General features: G+C 48.1%; 7 protein-coding genes across 7 annotated transcripts; 5 read left to right on the top strand and 2 right to left on the bottom strand.

The window, feature by feature from the left end:
- The first annotated feature begins 608 nt into the window (after nucleotides 1-608).
- On the top strand, nucleotides 609-2,614 carry HD556DRAFT_789814 (Alpha/Beta hydrolase protein). The gene is made up of 8 exons (XM_041311640.1): nucleotides 609-1,160; nucleotides 1,226-1,349; nucleotides 1,399-1,588; nucleotides 1,639-1,785; nucleotides 1,835-2,086; nucleotides 2,138-2,225; nucleotides 2,278-2,305; nucleotides 2,357-2,614. The coding sequence occupies exons 1-8, from the start codon at nucleotides 723-725 to the stop codon at nucleotides 2,419-2,421; spliced, it is 1,332 nt and encodes a 443-aa protein (XP_041165215.1). The 5' UTR covers nucleotides 609-722; the 3' UTR covers nucleotides 2,422-2,614.
- Nucleotide 2,615: 1 nt separating this feature from the next.
- Nucleotides 2,616-5,091, bottom strand: HD556DRAFT_789778 (kinase-like domain-containing protein). The gene is made up of 4 exons (XM_041311639.1): nucleotides 4,753-5,091; nucleotides 4,459-4,703; nucleotides 3,959-4,406; nucleotides 2,616-3,906 (listed from the first exon to the last, which is right to left on the bottom strand). Exons 1-4 carry the CDS (start codon nucleotides 4,919-4,921, stop codon nucleotides 2,987-2,989), a joined length of 1,782 nt encoding a protein of 593 aa, XP_041165214.1. The 5' UTR covers nucleotides 4,922-5,091; the 3' UTR covers nucleotides 2,616-2,986.
- Nucleotides 5,092-8,212: 3,121 nt separating this feature from the next.
- On the top strand, nucleotides 8,213-9,642 carry HD556DRAFT_789678 (uncharacterized protein). The gene is made up of 5 exons (XM_041311638.1): nucleotides 8,213-8,597; nucleotides 8,650-8,735; nucleotides 8,786-8,873; nucleotides 8,926-9,254; nucleotides 9,308-9,642. Exons 1-5 carry the CDS (start codon nucleotides 8,315-8,317, stop codon nucleotides 9,581-9,583), a joined length of 1,062 nt encoding a protein of 353 aa, XP_041165213.1. The 5' UTR covers nucleotides 8,213-8,314; the 3' UTR covers nucleotides 9,584-9,642.
- Nucleotides 9,643-9,910: 268 nt separating this feature from the next.
- Nucleotides 9,911-12,275, bottom strand: HD556DRAFT_1228276 (hexokinase; the record flags this gene model as incomplete). The annotated part of the gene is made up of 14 exons (XM_041297211.1): nucleotides 9,911-9,957; nucleotides 10,013-10,071; nucleotides 10,131-10,195; nucleotides 10,245-10,461; nucleotides 10,518-10,666; nucleotides 10,718-10,816; nucleotides 10,867-11,070; nucleotides 11,123-11,234; nucleotides 11,298-11,314; nucleotides 11,365-11,582; nucleotides 11,653-11,725; nucleotides 11,915-12,005; nucleotides 12,065-12,100; nucleotides 12,166-12,275. The coding sequence occupies 14 exons, from the start codon at nucleotides 12,273-12,275 to the stop codon at nucleotides 9,911-9,913; spliced, it is 1,497 nt and encodes a 498-aa protein (XP_041165212.1).
- Nucleotides 12,276-12,572: 297 nt separating this feature from the next.
- Nucleotides 12,573-13,277, top strand: HD556DRAFT_1333856 (ribosomal protein L14b/L23e). The gene is made up of 2 exons (XM_041301849.1): nucleotides 12,573-13,158; nucleotides 13,212-13,277. Exons 1-2 carry the CDS (start codon nucleotides 12,709-12,711, stop codon nucleotides 13,218-13,220), a joined length of 459 nt encoding a protein of 152 aa, XP_041165211.1. The 5' UTR covers nucleotides 12,573-12,708; the 3' UTR covers nucleotides 13,221-13,277.
- Nucleotides 13,278-15,076: 1,799 nt separating this feature from the next.
- Nucleotides 15,077-15,506, top strand: HD556DRAFT_789261 (uncharacterized protein). Its single transcript, XM_041311637.1, has one exon. The coding sequence runs from the start codon at nucleotides 15,169-15,171 to the stop codon at nucleotides 15,424-15,426; it is 258 nt and encodes an 85-aa protein (XP_041165210.1). The 5' UTR covers nucleotides 15,077-15,168; the 3' UTR covers nucleotides 15,427-15,506.
- A 4,476-nt stretch (nucleotides 15,507-19,982) lies between these two features.
- Nucleotides 19,983-24,329, top strand: HD556DRAFT_1438062 (uncharacterized protein; the record flags this gene model as incomplete). Its single annotated transcript, XM_041305795.1, has 10 exons — nucleotides 19,983-20,087; nucleotides 20,144-20,311; nucleotides 20,366-20,452; nucleotides 20,505-20,711; nucleotides 20,760-20,810; nucleotides 20,869-21,064; nucleotides 21,115-21,249; nucleotides 21,302-22,408; nucleotides 22,441-22,871; nucleotides 22,932-24,329. 10 exons carry the CDS (start codon nucleotides 19,983-19,985, stop codon nucleotides 24,327-24,329), a joined length of 3,885 nt encoding a protein of 1,294 aa, XP_041165209.1.
- Between the last annotated feature and the right edge of the window lie 1,886 nt (nucleotides 24,330-26,215).

Here is a 26,215-nt window from a genome sequence, read left to right as displayed (position 1 = left end):
AGTTTATGTTGTTTTGTAGTCATGAGTCAATTCAGCCAAACAGCAGTAGTGGTGCTATGGTCGTGTGTTTCTAGTCATTCGCACGGTCCTTTGCCTTAGCATGTCTTCCACTTGCTGCGAAATCCTTGGCTTGTTTGCTGATAGCCCCCGCTGTTATCCGTGTCAACGATTCGAGTCTTGAATCAATCGTATCGTCGTCAAGAACAGTGCCGTCACCCATCACATGCATCATATCAGAGTGGCTGTGGAGTGACTGGACTCTGGAGTCCACTTCTGGCCCGGTGCGCGTGCCGACCGTATCATTCCCGATTGACGTTTCATCCCGCCCGTCTGATGAAGTGGGTGCGATATCGAGCTTGCCTGCGATTGAACGTTGACGTTGAGCGTTTGAACTCCCACTTTTTTCGAAACGAAACCAAGTTACCTTGAAATCGTTTCACTTCAAGTTGCAACAGTAATAGTACTAACTCCCGTTTTGCTCCCGTTCTATGCATATGGTAACACCCCACAACGCCCGCGACATAATGAATGCGTTATTTATAACAAATCTCAAACAACACAACCTTCCTTTACATAAATCTCACCTTCTCTCCTGTCCTGTTAGCACTGTACGACGTTGAAACCGTTCGAGATTCACAGAATAAATTCACATTCATTGTACCCTACTTGGAAACCACTCGGCCAGGTTCAATTCGTGTATACTGAAGCTTCAAGCAGCATTTATGGCCTCATCATTCCCTTACACTCCTACGACGCTCCGGACGTCCGTGAAACCGCGCCCATGGGTGCCATTGAAGCACCATGAAGGGCGCGTCGAGATCCCATCCCTGCCCTCCAAGCCCCGGACCGATACCTTACTTGGCATGTACAAAATCAGCACGCATATCATACCTGCCGCCAATCCCAGAGTCAGCCCAAATACTCCAGTTCCTGAGCCACCCCCTCGCTCTTCGAAAAGAACCGGGAGGGATATCAAGAAACTGGGACTTGAACTCATGGAACAACAGGCTCGGCAAGGAGAGGACGGCTATTCCGGAGTCATGGACGAAAGGCTACTGTGGAATTGTGTCAATCGATATGTGAAAAAGGACTGGAACGCCAAAGTCAGGACGAAGGGGATAACCTTATTCCTTGTCCACGCAGCAGGCTTTCCGAAGGAAGTGAGCCCGCCACGCCTGTTCACGGTCTGCATGCTAAGAATCTGACTTTATATTATGCATACTAGACTTGGGAGACCACCCTATGCTATCTACTAGCTGCCTGTGGTGTTATAGACGAGATATGGTCATGGGAGTCTGTGCAGCATGGGGACTCTGCTCTGCTAAACAGACAGAATCTCAGTGGTAGCTGTAAGAGAACACCTCTTAAATTTCCTCGCTTGAAATTAATCGACAGCAGTTGATTGGACTGACAATGCAAGAGACACTGCAAACTTTCTTATCAACTACATGCCAGAAGAAGTAGAAACATCTGCGCTTCCCGTCCAACTTCGCCGACTTCCTGCATCCATTAGTGAGGCACGTCAAAAGAGTGGCTTCTCTTCTCGGACCCTGGTCGTAGCCGGGCACTCGGTCGGAGGTTGCGTGGCGTATGTTATCGCGTTTCAAAAGCCTTGCTGAACCTCATGATATTACACAGTGCTTTAGTCGCGTTACATTTTCCAGCCTTATTTTCCTCGCTCATCCTTGTCGACCCGATGATCGATACATTCACAGGATTTCCATGGGAGCACGCACAGAGCCTTGTTGGTCTCGTCTTGCTCAGGCGCCAACACTGGCCATCACGGTGCTTACATGTCAATCATTACCCTCGCATTTACTGACTATGATTGTAGGGAGGATGCCTTGCGTTCCTTCAAATCTTCACCTTTGTTCTCCTCTTGGCATCCTGATGTACTTCGGCTCTATGTTGATTATGGACTGTACGAGGACGGAAGCGGAAAAGTCGCATTAAAAACACCTCCCATTCATGAGGCTATCTTCTCTGCCAACGTACGAGCTGGTCGCGAAACCTGGGAGTTGATGGAAACGCTCGACGAAAACATCGAGCTATTATGGATCCTCCCCGGAAAGCAAAACCGAGAAGTGTGAGTCAGAGAGGCAGGAAAAAATTCAGTAACTAATAGACACTGTCACAGGTCAATGATGGAGCAAGTCTTCAAGGAGCGCGTTTGGCGCAGACCAGCAAATTCATCCAATATTATCATCAAGTCATCTGATCACCTCGTTTGTATCTCAGTATTTCATCCTGTTTATAACTAACATAATTGTGTTATAGATTCCTCACGAGTCTCCGGAAGCACTTGGTACGTTGTTTTCAAAGGAATCGATTATTTAATAACTAACTTTCCATACAGCACAAATTATAACTGACTTTCTTCACAGGAAATATGGTGTTTCCTCGACGCAGTCGAAGCTCTGAAATCGATTGTAGATGGCACAAGCTGTTTGAGGCTCGTCCGAATGATTTGTCACTTTTGCTCGCTAGACACTACCTGTAGTATTGTTCGCGAGCTTGCCATTGGCTATGTACTTTCATGTGGAATTCTATTAATGTACTTACCGCTTTGATCAATCGTCGGGCATGAATTTCTGGAAGCCGAGTTCGGAAAATAACATTTCGGACCGCAAAATACTATGAATCAATTCTCACGGTTAATTACACTTCTGACGGACATGACTTCATGTTCACGGTGGTATACTCTATGTATGTACAACATATACTACCGCACTCTATGTATTTCCCAAACCCTTAGCAAAGCAAAGTAACCCTACACCTTAATGTAAATACAAGGAAGATAACTGAAAAGTGAACATCTAAACGACAAACTGTCTAATCGCAGCAAATTAATAACCATGAGTCCTATCATAATGAAGGTCCGTATCCCCTCGCACAACAAGATAAAGTAGTGAAAAAAATGATAGCAGTAATTCCAAGAAAACCAATGAGAACTCAAAGAAAGTAATGTTAAAGATACATGACCACCTTACACTCGCACCTCAGGCGCAGAGGGTAAAGGGACCGTATCCCTGAACGGCCACCAATCCTGAGGAAGAATCTCCTCCAGCTGACTGGTGAGCGCGACAGGAAGACGACTGCGTGTGCCTTCAAGCAGCGCACGTTTCGATGGGTACTCATGCGGCGACACCCATCCGTACAACCGCATGCCAAACGTCGTACGCACGTCGTCCAGGAAGTCATGCCAATCTACATACCGGTCTCGTTGACGCTTCAACTCTTGCACTTCCTCCCGCGTAAAGCGCAGCGGGCAGGGCTCATCACTGCGAGAGAGTTCTGCCCACCGGCTGAAGACGTCAAGCAACGCGAGGCGCAGCGGAAGAATGCCATCTTTCCATGTCCGGCCTGCTGCGCGGACAGGCATTACTCGCGCCTCGCGATCGCTAATACGATAAGGGTACAGCTGTTTGATTTCGTAGAGTTTATGAAGTATCTGCGCCTTGTGATCCTCGCGCATTATAGCCTTGGTGTCTTGGCTCATGATGTCGTACTCGAGAGGAAGTTTAGGGAAATCGAGGCCTGAAGTAAGTCCGGCAACATCGCAAGCCAGGAAGGATGGACTGGTCATTTGAAGATACGCAGGACCAGCCCAACAGCCTTGCCAGTCAATGATGCTAACCACACGTCGCTCCTCGTCGTCGGACACGAAGATATTGCCAGGGTTAAGGTCAGAATGCCACAAATTAGATGCAAGGACCTTTCGCGAGGTCGGCACGAGAGCGGGGATGATTGAACGATACTGTTCTAAGCACTGGAGATGCTCTTCCTTGGACTGAGGGCCAGAGACATTACGGAAAGGATCATCATGAATATTAGGCTTGGCAAAACGCGAGATCCATGCCTCCTCGCGCAATGCGAGGGAGCGAAGGTAATCCTCCGGGGATGACCCTTGACAAGCATTAGCAACATGCTATAATTAAGCGGTGTCAGGTATACGCACACGGTCCTCTGTCAAGGTCCATAGCCGCACGTTCATCTTCATAGAAATTGCGATGGGCTATGGGACCTATGCAAAACTTTTCCTCGGAACCGAACCTACGTGATCCGTGGGCATACAAGCGCGGAGCCCGTTTCGACTCGGGAATATCATCCCTGTAGTATAGGCTACCATACTGCGCAAACTTTGCGTTCAGCATGTTCTGCTCGAGTGCTACAAGCGAATTGACGACGTTCTTCTTCTGACGTGAGTCCATGGTGCGCCAGACGGTGCTAAGCTGGACACCTGGAGCGGACTCCATGATGATGTATTCTGCTCCGACGCCATTATTAGCAGCGTGGGAACTCCAGGCCAAGATCTTAGGCACAGGAATTCCTAGATTATGGCGGACGAAATCCATCGTTGCGACCTCACTGGAAGTCATGAGGTGGTCGGGACCCGCAATGGGATTCTATGAATGAAGATCAGAACGAGTATCGCCATGCACATGTAATGTGACTTGCCTTGATACGGACAGCAACTTTTTTCCCATTTGCGAGAGTTACCATTAAAGTCTTGTTAAACAAACCCTCTTTTTTCTCCATGGATGATACAGGGGAAGCGCAGACGGAGGCAATGATACGACGTAGAGCAGCGACATCAAACTTGATGTAACGCTGAGCCATCTGCTGAGATTCGTTGTACAACCACCTGCCGGAGGTGTATCGGAAGAGATTCTCATTATATTCGGTTCCTAAAGAGGCGACGACTGAAGGTTTTTGAGTAAAAAGAAACAGCCAAAATGCCTCATTGCTTACCAGAAGGGCCTGGAAGACGAGGTTGGGGTGGACCCGGGGGAGGTAGAGAGAGGTAGGAAGGAGGAGTTATGGAGATTGCGGTAGCCAAGTTTCGAGAGACATTTGTGGGCTTGAGAGCGGTCGTAGGCCTGACGATGCGGGTAGAGACAGGGCTTCTCAGTACTTTCATAGCAAGATCATGCGAGCTTCTAAGAAATGGTTGGTGACGGAAAGTCAAGAAAAGATGAAATAAAGGTGAGCCAGGTTGGTCAATTATAAAGGGAGAGAGAGCGCAAAGAAAAGATATTTAGGCAGTTTGTTTGGAAATCCGTAATAAATATGCGGGGAAACTGACACGATCGGATCTTGTCTCACGGCGTAAGCGGCTGCATTGCAAACAGTTTTAGCTCGTCTGGCCTGGTCTCCGAGGTTCCGCAGTTGCGACGATCATAGCATTATCATTTCATTCTATCCCTCAGCGGGCCAGGCTTTCATTCAGATCCCGAGTCAGTTGCTAGCTAACTAGTAGCGGCGACTAAGTTTCTGCGAAAACTTTCAAAGATCATTCAGAGTCAGCCATGACTGAGTCATTGGGCCATAGAGCTTCGCGAAGGTATCAAATTAACCTTGACTGCTATCATGGCGCTAATCTATTCAAGCTAACTTTTACCGTAGTTCCTACTCGACTTGGAAGCTCCGAAAGGGCTCAGCCTACGCTATTTCAAAAACATGGTCAGATATGATTTAGATCATTGCGGAAATGCCCGCTGGCCACAACCTTGCCGCAACCTAGCTGCTTCCACGGGGCACTTTATTACGAGCCACACCGTTCTTTTTCTCACATCATGACTATCTCGAGACCTCAAAATTGCAAACGTTGCTAATCGAATACATAATTGGTACGTCGGTCTAAATAGATCGTAAGAGAACTTTCCTTGATGCCGTCTGCACCCTAGGATTTATCTCTCCATGGACATCTAGGAACCCGCACTGGTGTCATGAGATCACGCACGTTTCGACTATTTACTACTCTACCCAAATAAATTGCTTAGCTGTTTGTACGGCGTAGCATTCCGAATGTTGGTTTCAAGTCGTTAGGTTGTTGAATTGAAATTGTCAACTCACAATGTTCTCCCTATCAGTTCCTACATGCTATCGCTCGCCCTCAATCACACTTCTGATAAGACTTTCTCAACTGATTCGGCAGGCGTATGCGACGACTCCCACGAAGCGTTCTGATCCAAGTCGGCTGCCGATCCTTTCTCATCTCTACAACTTATCAGTCATATCTTCGTTATGCGATATCATTCGTTCGCGTGTGATGTAACTTTCGTGTTATCTACATCGATATCGTATTCGTGCGTTGGTGTCTAGTCTCTGGTGTCAGAACTAACCAATTCACATCAGTCCCTCCAGTGCTTTCGTCTACGTTTGAAGCTTGACGGGCCACTCGCATCCTCCATATCAAGACAAACTACTGAATAACCCCGCAGTCTTATTGCGTATGTGCCCGTGCGTTCCTGAGAGGAAACTTGTATCACTCGACTTACGTTAGATCAACCAGCCCCCGCGATTACTCGCTGGTGAAGTGATCTACATCTTGTGCCTGTGCCGGATGCAGCAGCGGCCTACGCACATACGCTTTCCTCAAGTGCTAAAACTCACAATCGAGGGTCCATCCCTCCATGTGTATCGCGATCTTGGACTTTTCAGAACACCATCAGAAGCTGTCAGTCGGGGACCTCGTATCAGTATTTTGAACCTTGATATCAAGATCGGTCCATAAGAGCCGTGGAAGTACGGCTTCAAGAAAAAATGTCAAAAGGAGACTAGAGAAACGGATGGGACTATTTTCACTGTGTGTCCTGCTGGGTCAGTATCCCATAGCCAGACGATCATCTAGAAGGAAACAGTCTTTCCATTCCGATTCCTTGCCAACGATGCTAGTATCTCCGTCATTCGAAGCACGATGCACTGGCAGAAGCCGGGACCGGCGCGATCAAAGCCAGTATCTCAGTCGTTCCAATCTCGATGTAGGACCGGTGCGAATCGTGCGATCAATGCTACCTCCGAGACGGATTTTGCCACAACGTTTCATCATCGCCGACGGGTCCACCTTCGTTTGGTGTCGCCCGAGGAACTTCGGTCGAGATTTTATCACGACGGTACTTGCCGATAATTTCGTAACATTCTTGGCACTGACATACAGCGGCAGCCTGTACTTAGTCATTTGCGGTGATACCTCCACCTAGCTCCAACTCTACTAGTACTGTTTTGATTCTGACTCACACATCCAACTGCAGTCGTGATTGCGTGATCAACCAACCAGCTGCCTATTGACGTATTAATCAGTGGATTAATGCGGATCACGAAACTACGGCGACGACTAGATCTCCTAATCAACTCATTGTAATGCAGTCGTAAGTATCGGCCTTGGCTGACATCATCAGGTCCATCAACACGGCTCTTCAACCTTCCGCACTTGTAGGCCTGACTCGTTCCTTACCTGTAATATACTAATCCAAATTCAATTGCACATGACATACAACTGTCATGTTTGGTGGACGCCGCAAGACAAGAGGGTTATATGGCATGTTTGAATCTCTTCTCACCTCAAGAATTTTTTTCATATCAGCTTGTCGATACCCTGAGTAGGACAGTACTTTATAATCTATGAGACCCCAGTGTCCCTATACCCCAGTAGTGCTCATCACGGTTGTGGCTGCGTTTGCATGATTGACAAAGTGCGTGACAGCGCAGCAGTACCAATTGCAACACCTGCTGCAGGACACAATGTTGAGTTACGCAACCAACGTCATAAGTAAACTTTCTCCTGCCAGTGGAATTGAATCATGTGCGTGCCCTATGTATGTAATCTGGATCGGTCAGCCACGGCCGTACCTCAAAGTGACGATACTTCGCGTCAGCGAACTTTGAGATAACGTGCTTTGAAGTTCACAAAACTTTGTTGTGTTAAACGTTCATCCTTCACCAAACCTTAGACGTCTAGACCTTGGCTGTCGCTCGGTGACGCGCACTCCGCAGCTTTCGGAAGACGGAAAGCAGTTTCCTTCTCAACGCTTGAACCAAGCTCCGAAACCCATCCGCTTTACGCCACCTTCTTAGAGGTCAGCCACAGACGTCAATGAGCCGTCAGGCCTTCAGGCCACGTCAGGTTGACTCTGGATTGACCTAGTACTGTTACCAGTACCATAGGTACCACGCTGCGCCGCTGCCTCGTTCTGCTCACGGTATAAACGTCCGTTCATTAACGTTTGTAGGTTCTTTGTTTTTCCGAATACCATCCCCACCAACTCAAACTCCATCAAAATTAAAATGGGAGATTCCGTCGGGTCCTCTCACGACCCTGCCGTTACTGTCGAGCGTCAACAACGCTCAAATGCAACCCGTCTTGAAAAAGAAGGTTGGCCGGGTCAGCCTATCAGCGCTTTAGCGAACAACGTGATTTAGGTCAAGTGATATATATGCGTCACACGGTGTGCGATTCTAGAACGGCCAGACTCTCATCAAACTGCAGTGCATAGTTCTCGACTTTCAGATCAGCACTGCTGCTTCAGCACTTATGTCTTACCGCCCTGACGAATCCAATACACTGATCTATGCGGAGGGCGCATGGCTGCAGGGGGCCATCGTCACTGGCGTCCTTTATGGCGTGGTGATCGTCTTGTCTGTCATGTGTTGGCGCTCCCTCTGGCCCCGCGCTCAATCGCATGCTACTGGATACAAGACGAACAGATTCCTCTTATGCTATGTCACTTTCCTCTTTGTGGTTGGTACGATATATGTAGCGTTCAACGCCCAGATAACGCAACTGGGCTTTATTGACAATCGTTTATATCCCGGTGGTATGTGCAACTTTTAAAATAGACTGCATGTTATACTTATGTTTTTACTCAGGCCCTAGTGCATTCGAGGAGGCGACCTCGTCACCTCCACTAAACACCGCTTTCGTGGTTTCAGATTGGTGTGCAGACCTGTTGATGGTAAGTGTACCGTTGTATCTCCCATCTTCACCATCGAACACGCACCATAGATCTGGCGATGTACCGTAGTATACAGAGATACTGGAATTTACTTCATCATTGTTGGACTTGGATCTCTTCTGTTCCTCGGAACTCTCGGTATGTGCCAGATTTACATGTGTCTTCGCAATCCCTTTTGACCCTTCACAAGTCACAGGAACCCTCTGGCTTGTTATTGTCTCAACACCAGTACAATCCGCAAGCGGCTGGATGTCCTTTAGCTTGCTCTTCCCATACCTCTGTTTCTCCCTCGTCATCAATATCTTCATCAGCCTCCTCACTGTCATACGCCTTCTATATCACCGCCACCGTATATCTAAAGTCCTAGGCTTAGGCCACGGCGCGATTTACGCCAGTTTCGCAGCCATCGTTATCGAATCTGCCGCCATTTACTCGATATGTTCGCTTCTTTACCTCATACCGTATACCCTCAACAGCCCGATCTCATATGCATTCATGCAATTACTGGGCGAAGCGCAGGTAGGCATTCCCATGCTACGCGGAACAAATTATGGCTTACGTTTGTACTATAGGTCGTTGCCCCACTCCTTATTATCTACCGCATTGCAGTGGGCAAGGCCTGGACGAATCGCTCCACCACCCTCATGGATGAAAACTCCATCCAGTTGCGGCGGCCGTTGGACTTACCAAAGCCCCCTCCCCCAGCCGCTCCACTGAACGTTGAGATTTCCTTTCACCAAGAAATCGCCCGTGATGAATCAATACGCTCTCCTAAGTTACCATACCCATCATTAGAATCTACGGAAGATTATGCGAATGCGCCCGTTACCTTTGGCAGGGCGATATGAGACTTGCGGGGGTGACCTGGATTTTATGTACAAGCTACGTTATGTGACAATACTTTCGTTACAATGCCTTCACGAGATATGTGTTGTTACCCTGGATTTGACAGAGACAGTTGGCATCTTACATAAATATACCCACTTTCACGTCAACACAATAGAAGAGCTTTACATAGAAGGAAACGACCCCCGACGTAAGTAGGGCCCGTCATTACCCTGGGGACATTTATGAAAAATCAATAACACAACTCTAAGGGCCAGGAGATAGCAAAGTACATAAACGCATACACTTCTGTATTCGATATTCCCCTCTTATGCACGCAAATAGTATGATCAAACATTAAGGTACAACCCAGCATCCTTCCTGTGCTTCGTCATGGCTAAAATAACACACGCATAAGCTTACCGAACAACTGAGACGGCGATGATACGAACCTGCAATAATCGCACTACCTACACCACTACCATCCTCAGCGTGGTACGTAACGATGTTGCTGTGATTCCATGCGCTCAGATCGGAAGGAAAAGAGCATATCAAACAATAACTACTCACCGTCCCTTGTCGCCAAAAATGTCCTGCAAACCTTCGTGTACGCGATCGGCAAACCCAGGGTATTTCTGCATAGGCGTGAACATCCTGCGGCAAGACAGAAAGAAGGATTTTTACGTTGTACAAGGAGCCATCCGCCCCGACTGAACATCCCTCGTCTAGATAATTCATCTTGCTGACGATTGCGGCAATACCACAGGCGCTTAAACGAGCCGCACGCCTTCCAATGAGTTTCGCAAGAGCCCGGAAGAACTGCCGTTCCGCGAGCGTCGTCTCGAGGGCGAAGAAATGTGTGAAAATCCCGATCACCATGAGAAGTTCGTCCGTTGGGTCACTGAGAACACGACGATGAGCATATGCACATTTTCACTCGAGTGGGAAATGTGGTACCTCTCCATGAGAGACAAGAAAGCCGTGTCGAAACAGTATGGTTTCTCAAGTTTGTAAGTGTTCTGTCCCAGGAAGAGTACACCTTCGTCGATGAGCTCGCAAAGAACTAGTCGCAGAATCTCGCCCAAGTACCGGCCGGAAATGAGTTTCTGGATAGTGGATATGTCACGCTAATAATGTTCCACAATAGATGTACCCACTTCAAATGCCTGTTCTCCAGGCTTATTTGAAGTATCATCGACGACCGTATCGTATTTCGTGCGAGGCAGATGCTCGTGTTCGAATGAATCAAATGCACCCTGCCAAGCTCATCAATAGAGTGTTGAGACTGGAACCAAACCCTACATACCCATTCGCAATTGATCGCCATCTCAGCTCCAGGATCGATACCCAAATGCTCTATTTTGGTGATATTCTTGACGTTCTCCATATAAGCCGCGTTACAACCAGTTCCGAAGATAACCGCGATCTTCGTTTTAGGGTTCACATAGTGTGATGCAATCAACGTTCCGGTTGTATCATTGATAAGAGCGGTTAGTTTGATGGGCAATTGCTGTTCGTATGCGAGTCAGTATGAATGGAAATTTGAGATAGGCAGAACGTACGTATTTCTCCAGGGACTTCTTGAACATCTCGGCAACATCCCTGCCCTCCGTGTTTCCAGCTCCAAAACCCTTGGTCCAGCGGATGAGCTCGCCGTGGTCAATGCGCTCCTGCCTGAATACCGAAACACGTCGATCTTGCATGCACTGAACTAACAATTGCATCATGCGCACTTACGAGCAAGGGTAGGAGAACTGAACACTACATAGTTAGAAGGATGACGTTATGATAGCCACTGACTTACGGTAAACCCAAGAGGTAGGGATTGGCCAGGCTTCAGTTGGCCCGCGCCCTCGCCCGTGTTGGTTTCAACAAAGGTATGTAAGCATTCAGCACAGAAATCGAACAATTTCTGGCCATCATCTTGTTTTTGCTCCTCAGTCAAACGATATTTAGTTTGGGAAATCTCGAATTTTCCATCTCCCTGAAGGGTCACAAGACAAACACGCAAGTTTGTTCCACCTATAACGAAATGCATTCGCATGAGTATATTTAGGGCCCAGAAAAAAGGCACAAATGGCAAATCACTCACCAAGATCAAGAGCAAGGAAATCTCCTTTCTCCTGACCTGTTGGCCATCCAAACACGTACGTCGGAATCATAGGCTACAAGGACTAATTCAGCACACGGTCGGAAACCGCTCATAACAGAAATGCGAAAAGCGTCAAGAATCAAAAACATCGAAACATAGATTGATTTGTCTCGTCCCACGACCGAATGCAAAAATGAATTGAGTTTGAACAACAAACGCAAGGTGATCTCATTCAGTATGGATGTATGGAGTACATACGCACTACAATCTGGTTGGGCTTGTTCAAGCCAAGTTCGAGTGTTTCAGTAAAGGCCTCGACAATCATCCGCATCCTCTGCGGTGTGAGTGTGAACCTGTGCAATGAAGGTTCAGTGGATCCATCGTTGGAGCCCCTGATCATAGGACGACTGACAAACTCTCGTATTTTCTCAAGTGATCAGCCATCGTCCTGCGATTTCACAAGATAAGAAAAGTAAGATTAATGGGTCAAGTATTATCGATGATTCTACGTACTTCTTAGTTGCATGCGGGAGGTCTTCCTCATCTTGTGTCCGGGTATGGATGGCGATTGTCTGACCTGTAGTTAGCGTGAAGCTACCACTTCCGCGACGCGAGGCAGGCATTCTTGATCAAAACTGACGTATTATGTGGAGAGATGATGGAGGGAGAAAGAAAGACAGCGAGTGGAGTTTGAGTTCACGACCATGGCAGTCCTTCATCGGTACCTACTTCGCGTGGAAAATACATCTCCATAAACGTATGGTATGTCCTCAAACCAACTTTTTGGTTCACGACATGCCGAATGTAAGGCGATGAATGAGCCTCACACAACTGGCATTAATATTGATGGTGACCTTGTTAACGCCGATTTCCCAAGGCTATCGACCGGGTTACAGTACATATACAACGCGGTTGAGAAACATAAGTACTTGATGACAATATAAAATGCCTATACCTTATTGAATACATATATGCACATCAATTCCCACCCGCCCCACGACAAGTCACTGCCACCAATCCCACATTCTTTGCTTTTTTCGTCTGTCATTTGAGGTGATGATTGGGCTCAAGTCTACACTTAATGTCGGTGAAGTTCTGTATCCATTTTATGTCCTCACTCAGCTCACAAAATTTATGCAGGTAATAGACAACTCCGGCGCACTACTCATCGAGTGCGTCAATGTCCTCAAACAAAAGGTCAATAACGGTTGGGGCTCTGTCGGTGATGAAATAGTCTGCGTCGTCAAACGCGCGCGCCCAGTATCAGCGGCGACTCAGGCATCTACGACTGCGGTCAAAGTCCGACGTGGAGATGTTCGTCGAGCAGTCATCGTGCGAACCAAGAAGTCAGTTCGAAGACCAGACGGGCGTTTCATCAGGTTTGATGATAATGCGGCAGTCCTTTTGAATAACAAGAGAGAGATGCTGGGGACGCGTATTGGTGGCGTCGTGAGTGCTGACTTGCGCATGAAAGGCTGGGGGAAGATTGTCAGTTTAGCACCCAAGGTATGTAGCTCCGCAACACGTTAATGAAGAGAACTTGACTGATTTCCGGCAAGGTTGTTTGATAGATGTATATCAGATACTTGCCTTAAAAAACCTGCTATTAGCCTTTCACGGTTCCAGTGCGTCCCATGACCACGTGTGACGATATCCGTAGAATTTGAGCCGTGTTTCTAGAATACTCCGCTGCAAAATGGCATGTGCACAATTGTTTGACAGGTGTTCTAGCTAAGTAGCGACTTTTCGTGTGCTGATTATCCTCTCCCAACCAATTCGCCATCACCCACAAAGGTCCCAGCTTGCGGCTTGTGCTGGAAGAACTGAACAGCCAGCCCGGCCGCAGAAATCAACCACACAGGTGACACAGTTCAAACAGCCTAACAGAAAGAACGCGAACGAGGGAAACAGGTGCAAGATGTTGGATCTCAAACTCGCCTGTGAATGTAAATTGTTTCCGCGGAATCAACCTTTGCCCTTTACATCTTGTAGACGAACTTTTCGAGTTGCCAACCGCCGCTGATCTACGTCAGGACAAGAGGTGGATGCCGACAGCGCTAATGTGGGGCACCATCCTGATCCGGCGTCACGGTCGTGCGGCACTCATCCTCACCAGCACCTCGTGATACAGGTTTGCCCTTTTCGCGTGCACCCGACCAACGAACTAAGAACTCGTATGCAAACTTTGTGGTCAAGTATCAAATAGAGATGATCCCACTGAGACCTACATTCCATCATTATCTCCATCATCATGGAAAGCTACATCATTTCAGAATATCATTGCAGATGGATAGTGCAGCCTTTCATGCAAAACGCGCTGCAGCTCGTCTTATGCTAGGCGGGGAAAGCAATATGTTAGTTGGTTTCGCCTTGGTTGTTCTCTACAGACTACAGCTCAGTTTCGAATTCCAGGCGATATTGTACACCTGCGCCTTCTTGTTCAGTACTTCATCATCAATTCTGAGACAATTGTGGATAACCGCTCGGCGATATATTTTGGGCGTCCTTTCGTTATTACAAACGAGCGGTGAGTTAGGATTACGTCTATCAATCACTTGACGGAGCGTGAACAGATCTTTTAAAGATGGAAATTGCAGATCTCATGTTCCTACTGGCGATACTGCACCCGGAAGTCTTAGTACTAGAGCAGCATGCGAACAGGACAAAATTCCAACTTTCAAGATAGAAATAGTCACTGATATAATGTCAATTATGCATCTTAGGTTGCTGTTGGGTTCTGTAATTCCTTGAGACGCGCTTGTAGCAGCCGTGCAACTGGAGCTATAGTCACAGGCTAAGCGAACTTCTCCAATGGGCGAGATAATCGAGGAAGATAAAAATATAATCTCATCTAGCCGGACCAATTGAAGGAAGACAGCGTTACTTCCATCACATCGTGCTTAGTGCTACGTCTGTACCCCGGGCCGTTGCGGAAATTTGTGTCTCGGTGGAGAACCAACGTAGGAGTCTATTGATGGTGTACATTGACAACAACATTGACAGCAAATATTGGCATACCTAGGGAGCATACTCTCTTTCGGAATTTTGATCTTCAAAGCCTCAGCGCTCAGCGCTAGCTGCTAGTATCATGTTCCGCGTTCTCCGATGCACGATAACACTCTGAACTTCTGCCAGATTCTCATGTCACCTAGTAACGTAGGCCGATACAGCAACGGTTCGGGGTCGCACGTTGATTGTCCTGGGGCTCTTCTACGACCCCCCAATATAAGTGGACCCGGGAGGCGTTATTCCCGTGTTCGAACATCGATCCTCAATCCGGTACCAGGCCTCCCCACCTATATTCGGAGGTCCTATTATTCTGTCTTTCAATAAAATATGGAAGATAAATGGAAGTCTGCTGGCAGTTTGCTGGCATCGCATCTATTTTGAAGGTAAATTCAAGGTGGGCAGGGTTTGTCCAAGGAGTAGTATCCAGGATATAAAAACAAGCCGCTGTCTTATAGCTACCCTCCCCCTCAAGTTGATTCCGAAATTCCCTATCACATCTCATAAATAATGCGTTTCTCCTTCCGAGTCGTCCTCATCGTCGCTGCTGCTTTGACAATGTCTATGGCTGTCAGTGCCAGTGAACTTGAATGCCAACCACCTGACAACTTTTGCGACTCATCTGCGAATGATTGCTGCCCCGGCTATGACTGCACGATGCAATTGCTCAGCCTAGATGTGAGTATGAGTAGTTTCATCCAGAATTTATTGACTCACCAGCGTGGCAGCCGCTACAATACGTATATCTATGCTTGTGAGATCGGATGAACTAGAGTACTAGTGAGTTGTGTTTTTGCGGCTTCCCATTGGTGCAGCGTGATTGATGGAACCACACGTAAGTAGTTGATTGCGCTGTGCGAAGTGCTTTACAAACAATCTGCTGGCATGGCAAACGCCATCTGTTATAAATTCTTAGCGCAATAGTATAAAAGCATCCTGTCTTCCTACCAATTTATTTTCACAATCACATCACAAATAATGCTTCTCTCCTTCCGAGTCGTCTTTGCCGTTGCTGCTGCTTTGACAGCGTCCGTGGCTGTTAGTGCTTGCCACACAGCTGGCGGCCTTTGCACCACAAGCCATGATTGCTGCCGCGGCTATAAATGCGTGTCAGTAGCGCTCCCAGGACGTGACGAGGTGAGCATGAGTAGTTTCATCCAGGATTTGTGGACTCACCAGCCGGGGCGTAATAGATAGGAGAGTACATGTCTCTCTGTACGGCCGAATGAGTTACAGTGAGTCATGCTTTTGCTTTCTCATTGGTGCAACGTGGTTAATGACACCACACGTAGTAAGTAGTTTGTTGCAGAAATGCTTACTTATGAACAAATATCACTGCTGCTCGGACAACGAAGATTTTTAGGATGGGGAAACATCTTAAAACCTTGAATGTATGATTTGTGACTGGATTAATTATATCACATTGTTTTCTCGTTGTAAGCCTAATGAATTCGCGCGATGAAGCACGGATTTCTGGAGCGTCGGTCCTTGACATCCGAGTGTGCGGTCTGCTGGCGATCCGCTGGCTTTGAAAATGACATCTGTCTGAAGGTGGGTTTCAGGTGGGTAGCGTCTGCACAGAATAGTATTCAGGAATCAGAATATAAGAAGCGAGCCGTCTTCCTACCGTCCCCCTTCTTATTTATCTCTGAGATTCCATCCATATCACATCTCACAAATGATGCCTCTCGCCTTCCAAGTCGTCCTTGCCGTTGTTGCTGCTTTGACACTTGCCATGGATGTCAGTGCTGACAGTGAATGCCAAATGGTTGGCAAGACTTGCATCACAACTACGGATTGCTGCCCGGGCTATACGTGTCTAATAGACCTATTACGCCCATCCGTGAGTATAAGTAGTTTCATCCAGAATTTATTGCCTCACCGGCGTGGTAGGTATGCATATGAGTTCTGATGGGCCACAGTGAGTCGTGTTTCTGTTTCCCATTGGTGCAGTGTGGTTGATAAAACCACACGTAAGTTATCCAAAGTGCTTACTTTCCAAATTCCCGTCAACGATCTGCTGACATGGCAAATGTCATCTGTTATAAGTTCTGCGCAGAATAGTATAGGGGCACCCCGTCTTCCGACCAATTTATTTCCGAGATGATGTACATATCGTATCTCACAAACAATGCGTCAAGTCTCCTTCTCCTCTTCATCGTCGCTTTTGACAGTGTCCATGGCTGTCAGTACTAATAGTACTGAATGCTATCCAGGTGGCTTCCCTTGTAACTCAGATGCAGATTGCTGCCTTGACTGTGAATGCTCGCTAGTATTAGAGTATGGTTTGGTGAGTATGAGTAGTTTCATCCAGACTCACCGGCGTGGTAAGCTGGACTACATATGTGTGAGTAGGTGTGAGTGGGCACGGGCTACTGCAGTAAGTCCTAGTCATGTTTCGGCTTTCTCATTGCAATTGGTACAGTGTGGTTAATGGCACCACACACTTGCTTCAGAACAAAATTTAGTGCTGCTCCAGCAATGAAAATCTTGGATAGAGAAACCTTGAACGTACTATGAGGACGGGGAATTGAGCATGGCTGCTCGGATGAAAGCCCGAGCTACTAATAGTACCGTACCGCCAGCGACCGTGACTGGTACGGCATCACAGCCAAAGCCCAGGCCAATAGCCGCCGCCAGCCTATGTGGACTTGTTACTTGTTAGTATTGAGGACTATATGACAGGTCAGCGTGAAGTATGACACGACGAGAGAATTTGCTCACCTGTTGAAGCTCCCTCTCCGACACAATTTGAGGAACTATCCATGTGCAAACATGGTTGTCGATACAGCCAGTCGCGATAAGCTGGCTGTCCTTGGAAAGGGCCATATCCCAGACTTCATCGTGATTAAGGTGCTCAAGTGGCTCGCCAATGGGTTCGAAATTCGAATGTGCTCACGTCAAAGAACCACGTCGTCTTGCCGTAGGACGACGTGGTGAATTTTGTGCAATGTCTAGTGAGACAAACTTGTTGTGGTTGGTGTCACCGTGTGCGTGTCGATGATGTCTGGTAAGCATCTGATATTCGAATGTCGTTCTTGTTTGCACAGATGATGCAGACAGACCATCTGGAGTGAATACGACTCGCCATACCCGGTGCCTGCTGCTATCAGTTGTATTCCATTCGGGGAGTACGACACCGAGTTTGCGTCACTGTTCAGTTTGAGTCCGAGGACCATTTTTCATGTCTTCCTCTGATTCTGCCACACGCATACTGTCCCATCCTATGGTGCATTTGGAAATGTCTCGCTGTGCGGTCCAGATATAACATTCGAGACCACTGGAGTGGTACCCCCCTCGAGCCAGCGGGGGGCAGGTGTTTGCCACCATTTGTGTAGCTTAGTCAGTAGTAGGGGTAGAGCTGTTGGACGTAGCATCATCATTAGGTTGAGGCCACACGAGCTTCCATCTGCCAGAGGCAGGCACTTGCCAGCCGTGCCAGTCCACCACCTCTTGAACGAAACGGGTACTCTTTCTTGGATGCTTCATCACCAAAATTGGACATGGGAATGTCGGAGCTACAATACTTGCCATATGTATCTGGCACAAGGAGTCCCTCAATGTCGGACAATGTAAGGAAACTCGATTCCGCCATTCTAACTGTCATATCAGGGCGATCTACTAACTTCTACTTTTTTCCCGCTTTACATCATCTGTGAGTAAAAGTTAAACTCGAGATTTCCTGATGTGCTCAGCAATGGGAGAAGGCGATATGGACACAGATAGAACACACACGCTACCGTACATGGTGCGCGCATTTATATGAATCGTTACTGATACGGCCAATGCGGCTTTTTTATAGTCCAATTCTGCCATTCGCACTGTGTGCCACTGTGTCGCAATGCTTCAACGTGAAATAAGCACTACGTCGCAGGGCATCCCGCTCTTTCAAAGTCCATTTGATGAAATTGCACGGTGGCTCGACAACCTGTTTACATGACATCCAGATTTATCTATGGTAAGCATCCCGTCCCGTCCCTTCCCAATTTTAGTTCGCGAAGCAAGCCCATAGAAAACCGGCTCTGTACGATCTGCATATCATCCAGCTAGTACTTGACCACCCAGCACAAAAAGAGGATCTACCATGTCGGTAAGTTATGTAGATAGATCCAGGACGCAAACTACTCATACTCACGCAATCTGTTTCAGTGAAACCGCACCCTGAGCATTGGCTAGTATGTGTGCAAAAAACAGGACAGTTACTGTCAGCGTTGACAGATATTGATGTGGTCAAAGCAACAACAGTGGCGAGGACAAAGGAGAGACGCATTTTTATGAGGACGTGGTATGGGATCAAATCTCTCTGAAGAAGAGAGCAGGAAGACGCCTTGCTTTTAAGTATGCGCTGAGTATTGATCTTCATGCATGCAATGTAGTAGTAGTCTATCAGATATCTTATTTACCTGAATTTCATTTCGGACACGTGACATCTGCAATGCCAGCAGATCGCCACCTATGATCTACCCTACTAAGGAGCAAGGTCTGTTGGCAATCTTGCATGGAATGAGACACCACCTTCCAAAGCAAGTCCAATGATGGGCCAGCTCGCAAGGACTGACCAGTTTGTTTCTTGGATGACGAAGCTGATAAAGATGCAGGTTCAGAATTAGAGGACAAGTGCACGAAGGATTTGAAGGAGGACGAAGATGACGACGATAGCCATAACGAGGTTGATCATGAGACGGGGAAGGTGCTACAGATAAATAAGAGAATTCTGACGGCTAGTACAAAGAGTATTAGAACACATCATGACAGTCCTATTTTCTTAGCACAATATCACCGGTACCCCTCCTCGACGATATCGTACAGATCAGAAAATACAGTATCAGCACAGACTCGTCACCAGTCTTACTATGGAGATGTTCTAACAAAGTCGCGTGGGAGGTGGCATTTGAAATCTGCCACATTTCAGTGGCGTTGCTTTGGATAATCGTATGGCAGCGGTCGACAACTCTCAAACATCATATAATAGTGCATCGAGCAGCAGTACCGAACATTGATACATCCAACTGTGACAATAAATGTTCGTCGATCAAGAAGAACACTATTTGTATGACAAACTTCGAGTCAGCGTGAGACGTGGAATCTTGTCTCTCTCGTTTGCACATGTGCCAGATATTCATGACGGACGGTATATTATGCTCGGAGTTCGATCGTGGAGGATGTCATTTGTTTTGTGGTCGAGGAAATATTAATCAATATTCAATAACGGATGCTTCGAAACACATGTTCGGCAGCTGCCTGTTCACCTTGCGTACCATCCACCACACGCCGACCAAGAACCTTTTCAAGACCAACACTCAACCTTCTATCCAACTTACTCGATGAGTGAAGACAATCCTCCTTGGAAGAAGCGTTGGGGGTTACTAACGCAAAGTCGTTCAAACCCTCATTTGGCAGAGGAGAGAGGCCAGAAAGCAGTCAGTGGTGTATGGATTCTCACCATTACAACTACGCCATTGCATGTTTCTAATTATGATTACAGCCTTCCTCTCTTCCGCCTTCGAGGAATGAATCTCGCAGAGGATTATCGAGGTTGGTTCCCAAGTACTTGGGCAAGGTAACCAAGCGCTTCGCTCGACAGTCTCCCAACCCTGAACCCACGGTTGCAAGTTCTAGTGCACAAGATCGCCTACACCCTCAGAAAAGCCAGGTATATACAATTCTTGGTACGTTCCGTGTGTGATCTAACTAGTAACGGCCGCAGGATCTTCCACCACCCACTATCACTCCCGAATTAAATCCTGACCAGTCTTCCGATGTGGGCGTTGCAAACATAAGTTTGACTATTACAGTTCGTAATATTCTTATATCTCTTTCGATCATGCACTAAATCCTCTCATCAGTCCGAACAACCTGACCCGAAGGTTGTCAAGGAAAAGCTCGTGAATGCCAAATCGGATCTCGACGGAATCAAACATGTCTCAGGCATGGTGAAAAATACTGCTTCAGCATCCGACAACCTACAGTCTGTTTCCGATACGATTGACACGTTCTCCCCGATTCTCGCACCATTAAGAGTGTTTAACACTGTCGCTACAACGCTTGCAGATGTACGGGCGTCTATCTCAATTTCGTACATGACTGATCTTTGTGCGTAGGTCCATCCCTACGCGAAGGTGGCATTGAGTATCTTCACCTTCGCGTCTAAGGTGTGTTCGATTATATATTCTTACACTTTACAGGTCAATAAAAGTGTATGGACGATAGATGATTCTCGATCAGGCGAACCGGGATGATGCAATGTCCCGTCTTCTTTCGAAGATCTCGGAAGTCTATGCTTTATTAACGGCGCGTGAGGGATTGACTAGGATTGCATCCATGCTAGAGATATATGGAAAGCTTGCGCGACAGACGTTGGAGTGTGCCGACTTTGTAGTCCATTACTCGGAAATGAAGAGTTTTTGTGAGTCTTTTCCACCACAATGTCACCCAAGACTGAGCATATCTTCACAGGGCGAAGACTCGGCAAGCACGTCTTCAATGAAACAGAGGCCGCAATCCAACGTCACAACGAGGTTATCGACAATCTCATGCAACAGTTTCGAGATCAAATGGTTCTTACCACCACGGAAACTGTTCACCGCATCGGTATGATCAGTTTCAAGTCCTCCTTCTCTGAAATTTAATGCCTATGATTTAGCTGAGGACCTGGACGTTAGTGGCATGGAATATATACCTGGTGCTGGAAGAAATACCTCCAAGAATTGTCTCCCAGGCACTCGGGAAGACATTCTATCTGAGATCAAATGCTGGGTCCGTAGCATGAGCGAAGACGTGCCACGCATCTTATGGCTGTCTGGCACGGCAGGGAAAGGCAAATCAGCCATCGCCCATACCATAGCCAACTGGTCTCAGGAGCGCGGGGGAATGCGAGCTTGTTTTTGCTTCGACCGCACAAGGGAAGCCGAACGCCGCCACGAAAAGATATTCACCACAATCGCACGCGACTTGGCCGATTGCGATATTACCATGCGAGGAGCATTGGCGCGTGCGGTTCATGACGATAACGAGCTTAAACACACTGTAGATATCTCAAGACAATGGCAGGAGTTAGTCATAGGACCAATTTGCGAGGCCTCGAAAGCCACCACTGCGCCTATCCTGCTAGTTATCGATGCGTTGGATGAGAGCGGTGACGCGAATACCCGAGAACAGATTCTTCGTCTGCTGTCTGGAAAGGTGGACGTTACTTCCTCTCAACCCGCCGAGCTACCGGCAAATATCCGTATCATCATCATTTCCCGCCCACTGCAAGATATTCGCGATACCCTGGGTGCATCGCATGTCCGCCATGTCTCCATGGATGATATCTCGCCTGTATCCACACTTAATGACATCCAGTTATACATTTCCACCAGGCTCGCAGGACTGGGCAACTTATTCAACAATGCACATTTCAAGGTGCTTGCTGAGAAATCTGACGGCCTATTTGAATGGGCTCGTCTCGCCTGTGAGTACATCAAGAGCACGAACAGGGTTGGCCTGGGTCCGATGGACCGGTTCGACGCTGTGGTTGCTGGAACGTCTGAAAAAGGAACACGTCTGTTGGATATTATGTATGCACGCATCTTGGAAGAAATCATGCCGAAGGACGAGCGCAGGGAAGCTATCCCAGTGTTTTGCTCAGTGATGGGGCAAATTATTGCTTCATTAGAACCACTTCCCATGCCTGCGTTGACAACTATGCGAATACATTTTCCTGATGGGCGTAACCGTTACAATGTACAAGATGTCATTATATCCCTAGGTTCGCTTGTCACCGGTATCATGGATCCTCAGATCCTCAGATTCCCATACACCCCCTCCACGCATCCTTCTACGACTTCCTCACAGACGAATCGCGGAGCCATGACTTCTTCGTCAACACATCAGCGGTACAAAGAGATCTTGCTTTTGCCTCGCTTCGGGTCATGGACTCGGAGCGCGGGCTTCGCTTCAACATCTGCTCCTTGGAGAACTCGTACTTGCCCAACTCTTCTGTCCCCGATTTGGAGAAACGAGTCAAAGAATCCATTCCGGCTGAGCTATCATACTCATGTCGCTTTTGGGGAACTCATGTCAGCTTTACATCCTTCGAATCATCGCTCGCTAAAGAGGCTGAAGCTTTCTTCGATGGAGAGCGCCTCCTTTGGTGGTTGGAAGCACTGGCCCTGATGAAAACTCTCGGCGGCTCTGTAGTGACCCTCTCATCCATCGAGGAATGGTTTTCGGTGCGTAGCTCAAGCTCTTTATTTTGTGACGAATTCTTACGAGTAGTGGGGTGGTTGTAGGGTCATGCCGAGTTCACGCATGTTAGTCACGCTACCAGGGATACCCTACGTTTCGTCCGAACATTTGCGACCACCATCTTACGCAGCACTCCTCATTTATACGTGTCCGCTCTGCCGTTCGCTCCAACACAGTCAATAATGTTTCGCAAGTTCGCCTCAAAGTTTCCTTGCACCCCTCGCATCGTTGCTGGCCACGTCGAGAATTGGCCTCAGATGGAGAAGATACTCCATGCGAATAGCAGGGTTAACTCGGTTGCATTGTCGCCAGATGGAAAATGGATTGCATGTGGTTTAGATGACGAAACGATCCAGGTGTGGGATATCGAGACTGGCGAGGCATTGTGCCCCCCTCTTCGAGGACACACTAGTTATGTTATGTCTGTTGCATTCTCGCTGGATGGACGTCGCATCATTTCAGGTTCATGCGACGAAACAGTGCGGGTGTGGGATGCGAAGACTGGCGAGGCATTAGGATCCCCTCTCCGAGGCCACACTGGCTATGTTCTGTCTATTGCAATATCACCGGATGGAAAACGCATCGTATCTGGATCGGCCGATGAGACAATTCGGGTGTGGGACCTGGAGACTGGCGAGGCATTTGGTTCCCCACTCAAAGGCCACACAGAGGGTGTTCGGTGTGTCACAATCTCACCAAATGGGACACACATCGTGTCTGGTTCATATGACAGCACGATCCGGGTGTGGGATATGGAAACCGGCGAAGCATTGGGCTCCCCTCTCCAAGGCCACATTGGCGCTGTTTACTCTGTCGCAATCTCGCCTGATGGCAAACACATCGTGTCTGGGTCAGAAGATAAGACGATTTGGGTGTGGGATATGGAGACTGGGGAGGCATTGGGTGCCCCACTTCAAGGCCACACGGACGACGTTAAGTCAGTTGCATTCATGTCGGATGGAAATCGTATTGTGTCTGGTTCATTTGACCAGACGATCCGAGTGTGGGATGCGAAGAATGGCGAGGCAGTGGGATCCCCTCTTCAAGGCCACACTAACCGGGTTCGGTCTGTCGCAGTCTCGCCGGATGGAAGTCGCATAGTCTCTGGTTCAGAGGACAACACCATCCGGGTGTGGGATGCTGACACCATCACTAGAAAGGCATTGGTTACCGCCCTCGAAAGCCACATCGACTCCATCAACTCTGTTGCAATCTCGCCGGATGGATCCTCCATCGTGTCTGGTTCGGACGACAGGACGGTTCGGGTGTGGGATATAAAGACTGGCGAGGCATTAATTGTTAGCATTCCAATTCCTTTTCTTGCTCGTTATCTCTTGAACATCTTCGTTACCACACTGCTTCATTGCTTCTTGACTTCTGCACCTTATGGTACTTCCGCTCGTCGATCCTCCGGTGTTGCGTTACATAATCATTCACGCTGATACTTACATCGTCGAATCTCCGTTTGACACCTCAGTCTTGTTCTCTTGACAATACTGAGGTGGGTAGTACATTCATAGCTCGCATACTCTCTTACTGATGTATCCTAGCCTCGCTACGCTAGGTACTGAATATAGTCTTGTTCTCTTGACAATACTGAGCCTCGCTACGCTAGTCCGCTAGCGCGTACAGGTTATGAGCCCTGCTGAGCTTTAGTCAGTTCAGCAGTATACGAAGCGACAGCACACCTACGTTCATTTAACGAATCGAACGTCGAGACTGACTCTCCATCGCGAACGATGGGAAAATTCGATCATCTCCCGGAGTTGACAGGATCGGAAAATTTTCCGACTTGGTGACGGGCCGCTGAACTTGCATTAGCAGGCGAGGGGTTATGGAACCACTGCAGTAGTGGAACCGACCCTCTTGACTTTGCTGAATACGCTAGCACGATGCCCGTACCAGCAGTTCCTGCAACACCCACAACAGCAGAAACCACCAGCATAAAAGAATGGATTAAAGAAGACGCACAAGCTAAGGCCATCATCGGTCGAAGGCTGTCCCCCGTCGTCCAAAATGTGCTCGGTGAGAAATTAACAGCCCGCCAACAATGGGAGGTGTTACAGAAACGCTTTGGGCGCCTTGACGTCACCTCGCAATTCGAGCTGCGGTCCCAACTCTTTTCGGAGAGACTGAAGGATGCAGATGATGGAGCACGCTATCTTGGGGTCTTCGAAAACGGCCGTCGAAGGTTTGCGGAAATGGGCGTCACCTTCACCGAAGAGGAATGCATCTTCATGCTCCTCAACGGACTCCCAGACACCCCCCAATGGGTTGTCTTTCGTAGTCTCACCATGAACGCCTACAAAATCACTCCCTCATCATCCACGACCTCAACGACGTCACCTAAACTCACCTTCGAGGAAGTTGCGACATCCTTCACAGAGGAAGCGAACCGACAGCTCGGGAAGCTTAAGCTTCAAGCCCGACCTGGGTCGGAATACGCCAACGCCGCTGGTAATTTCCCTCAGCGAACAAACGAACCACGCGCCGTCAACCAAGCGACAGGTGTACGGATCCACAGGAACAACCCTAAGGGGGTGCCCTGCGAGAATCCAGTTTGCAATGGTCTACCTCGGTCGTTGACTCATGATCGGGACCATTGTTTACAACCTGGTGGAGGAATGGAAGGAAAGGCCCCATGGAATCAGCGGAACGAACGCGGAGGAAAGAGAAAAGACGTAGCGACGGTAGCCACAGAGTCCAAACCGCCCACTACAGCCCCCACTGTCCCTTCCGCACCCACTGAAACAGCAGCGCTAGCTGCATCCAACACCATCGCCTCAGGCCATTATCGTGACTGGTCTTGCTCTGGTATTGAGGAATCGTTGCCGAGAGCGGACGACATTGCGTGCATCACTAGCCACATGCTATCGACAATATTAGATTCTGGGACTACGTCAACGCTCATCATGGACAGAAAGTTTTTCTGGACTTACAATGCGAGCGCCCAAGTCACAGTCAAAACCGCAAATCACGGTAAACTTATCGCCTCGGGACGCGGTGATTGCGTAGCTGATCTCACCATGAACGGTCGAACACAGCGGATAAGACTCAGCGAGTGTCTTCACGCACCTGGTGCAATGGTCAACCTGATGTCAGTAGGACGAATGTTGAAGAAGGGATGGGCATGCCTGTTTCTACCAGACCCTCCACGCTGTCAACTCGTTTATCGAGGCGAGAAGCTGGGTGACGCACCAATGGTGGGAAACTTGATATTTCTGGACTTGAAATTCATTCCACCTTCCACGCCTTCGCCCCACCTTGAACTCTCGGCATTTGCCAAAGTCACATTAACGTGGAACTTATGGCACGCGGGGCTTGGTCA

The sequence above is a fragment of the Suillus plorans genome, assembly GCF_016647745.1.
Source record: "Suillus plorans strain S12 chromosome Unknown HD556scaffold_6, whole genome shotgun sequence".
In the NCBI taxonomy this organism is placed as follows: domain Eukaryota; kingdom Fungi; phylum Basidiomycota; class Agaricomycetes; order Boletales; family Suillaceae; genus Suillus; species Suillus plorans.
Note: the sequence above shows the minus strand (reverse complement) of the source record. Positions and strands in the feature narration are given on the sequence as shown.

Coding starts and splice junctions, on each gene's coding strand:
- HD556DRAFT_789814 (XM_041311640.1), top strand. CDS start 723: ATGGCCTCATCATTCCCTTACACTCCTACGACGCTCCGGACGTCCGTG. Junction 2,087..2,137: donor GGAAAGCAAAACCGAGAAGT/GTGAGTCAGAGA, acceptor ACACTGTCACAG/GTCAATGATGGAGCAAGTCT. Junction 2,226..2,277: donor TCAAGTCATCTGATCACCTC/GTTTGTATCTCA, acceptor ATTGTGTTATAG/ATTCCTCACGAGTCTCCGGA.
- HD556DRAFT_789778 (XM_041311639.1), bottom strand. CDS start 4,921: ATGAAAGTACTGAGAAGCCCTGTCTCTACCCGCATCGTCAGGCCTACG. Junction 4,704..4,752: donor TCGTCTTCCAGGCCCTTCTG/GTAAGCAATGAG, acceptor AAAAACCTTCAG/TCGTCGCCTCTTTAGGAACC. Junction 3,907..3,958: donor GGACCTTGACAGAGGACCGT/GTGCGTATACCT, acceptor ATGCTTGTCAAG/GGTCATCCCCGGAGGATTAC.
- HD556DRAFT_789678 (XM_041311638.1), top strand. CDS start 8,315: ATGTCTTACCGCCCTGACGAATCCAATACACTGATCTATGCGGAGGGC. Junction 8,736..8,785: donor GGTGTGCAGACCTGTTGATG/GTAAGTGTACCG, acceptor CACGCACCATAG/ATCTGGCGATGTACCGTAGT. Junction 8,874..8,925: donor TCTGTTCCTCGGAACTCTCG/GTATGTGCCAGA, acceptor ACCCTTCACAAG/TCACAGGAACCCTCTGGCTT.
- HD556DRAFT_1333856 (XM_041301849.1), top strand. CDS start 12,709: ATGATTGGGCTCAAGTCTACACTTAATGTCGGTGAAGTTCTGTATCCA.
- HD556DRAFT_789261 (XM_041311637.1), top strand. CDS start 15,169: ATGCGTTTCTCCTTCCGAGTCGTCCTCATCGTCGCTGCTGCTTTGACA.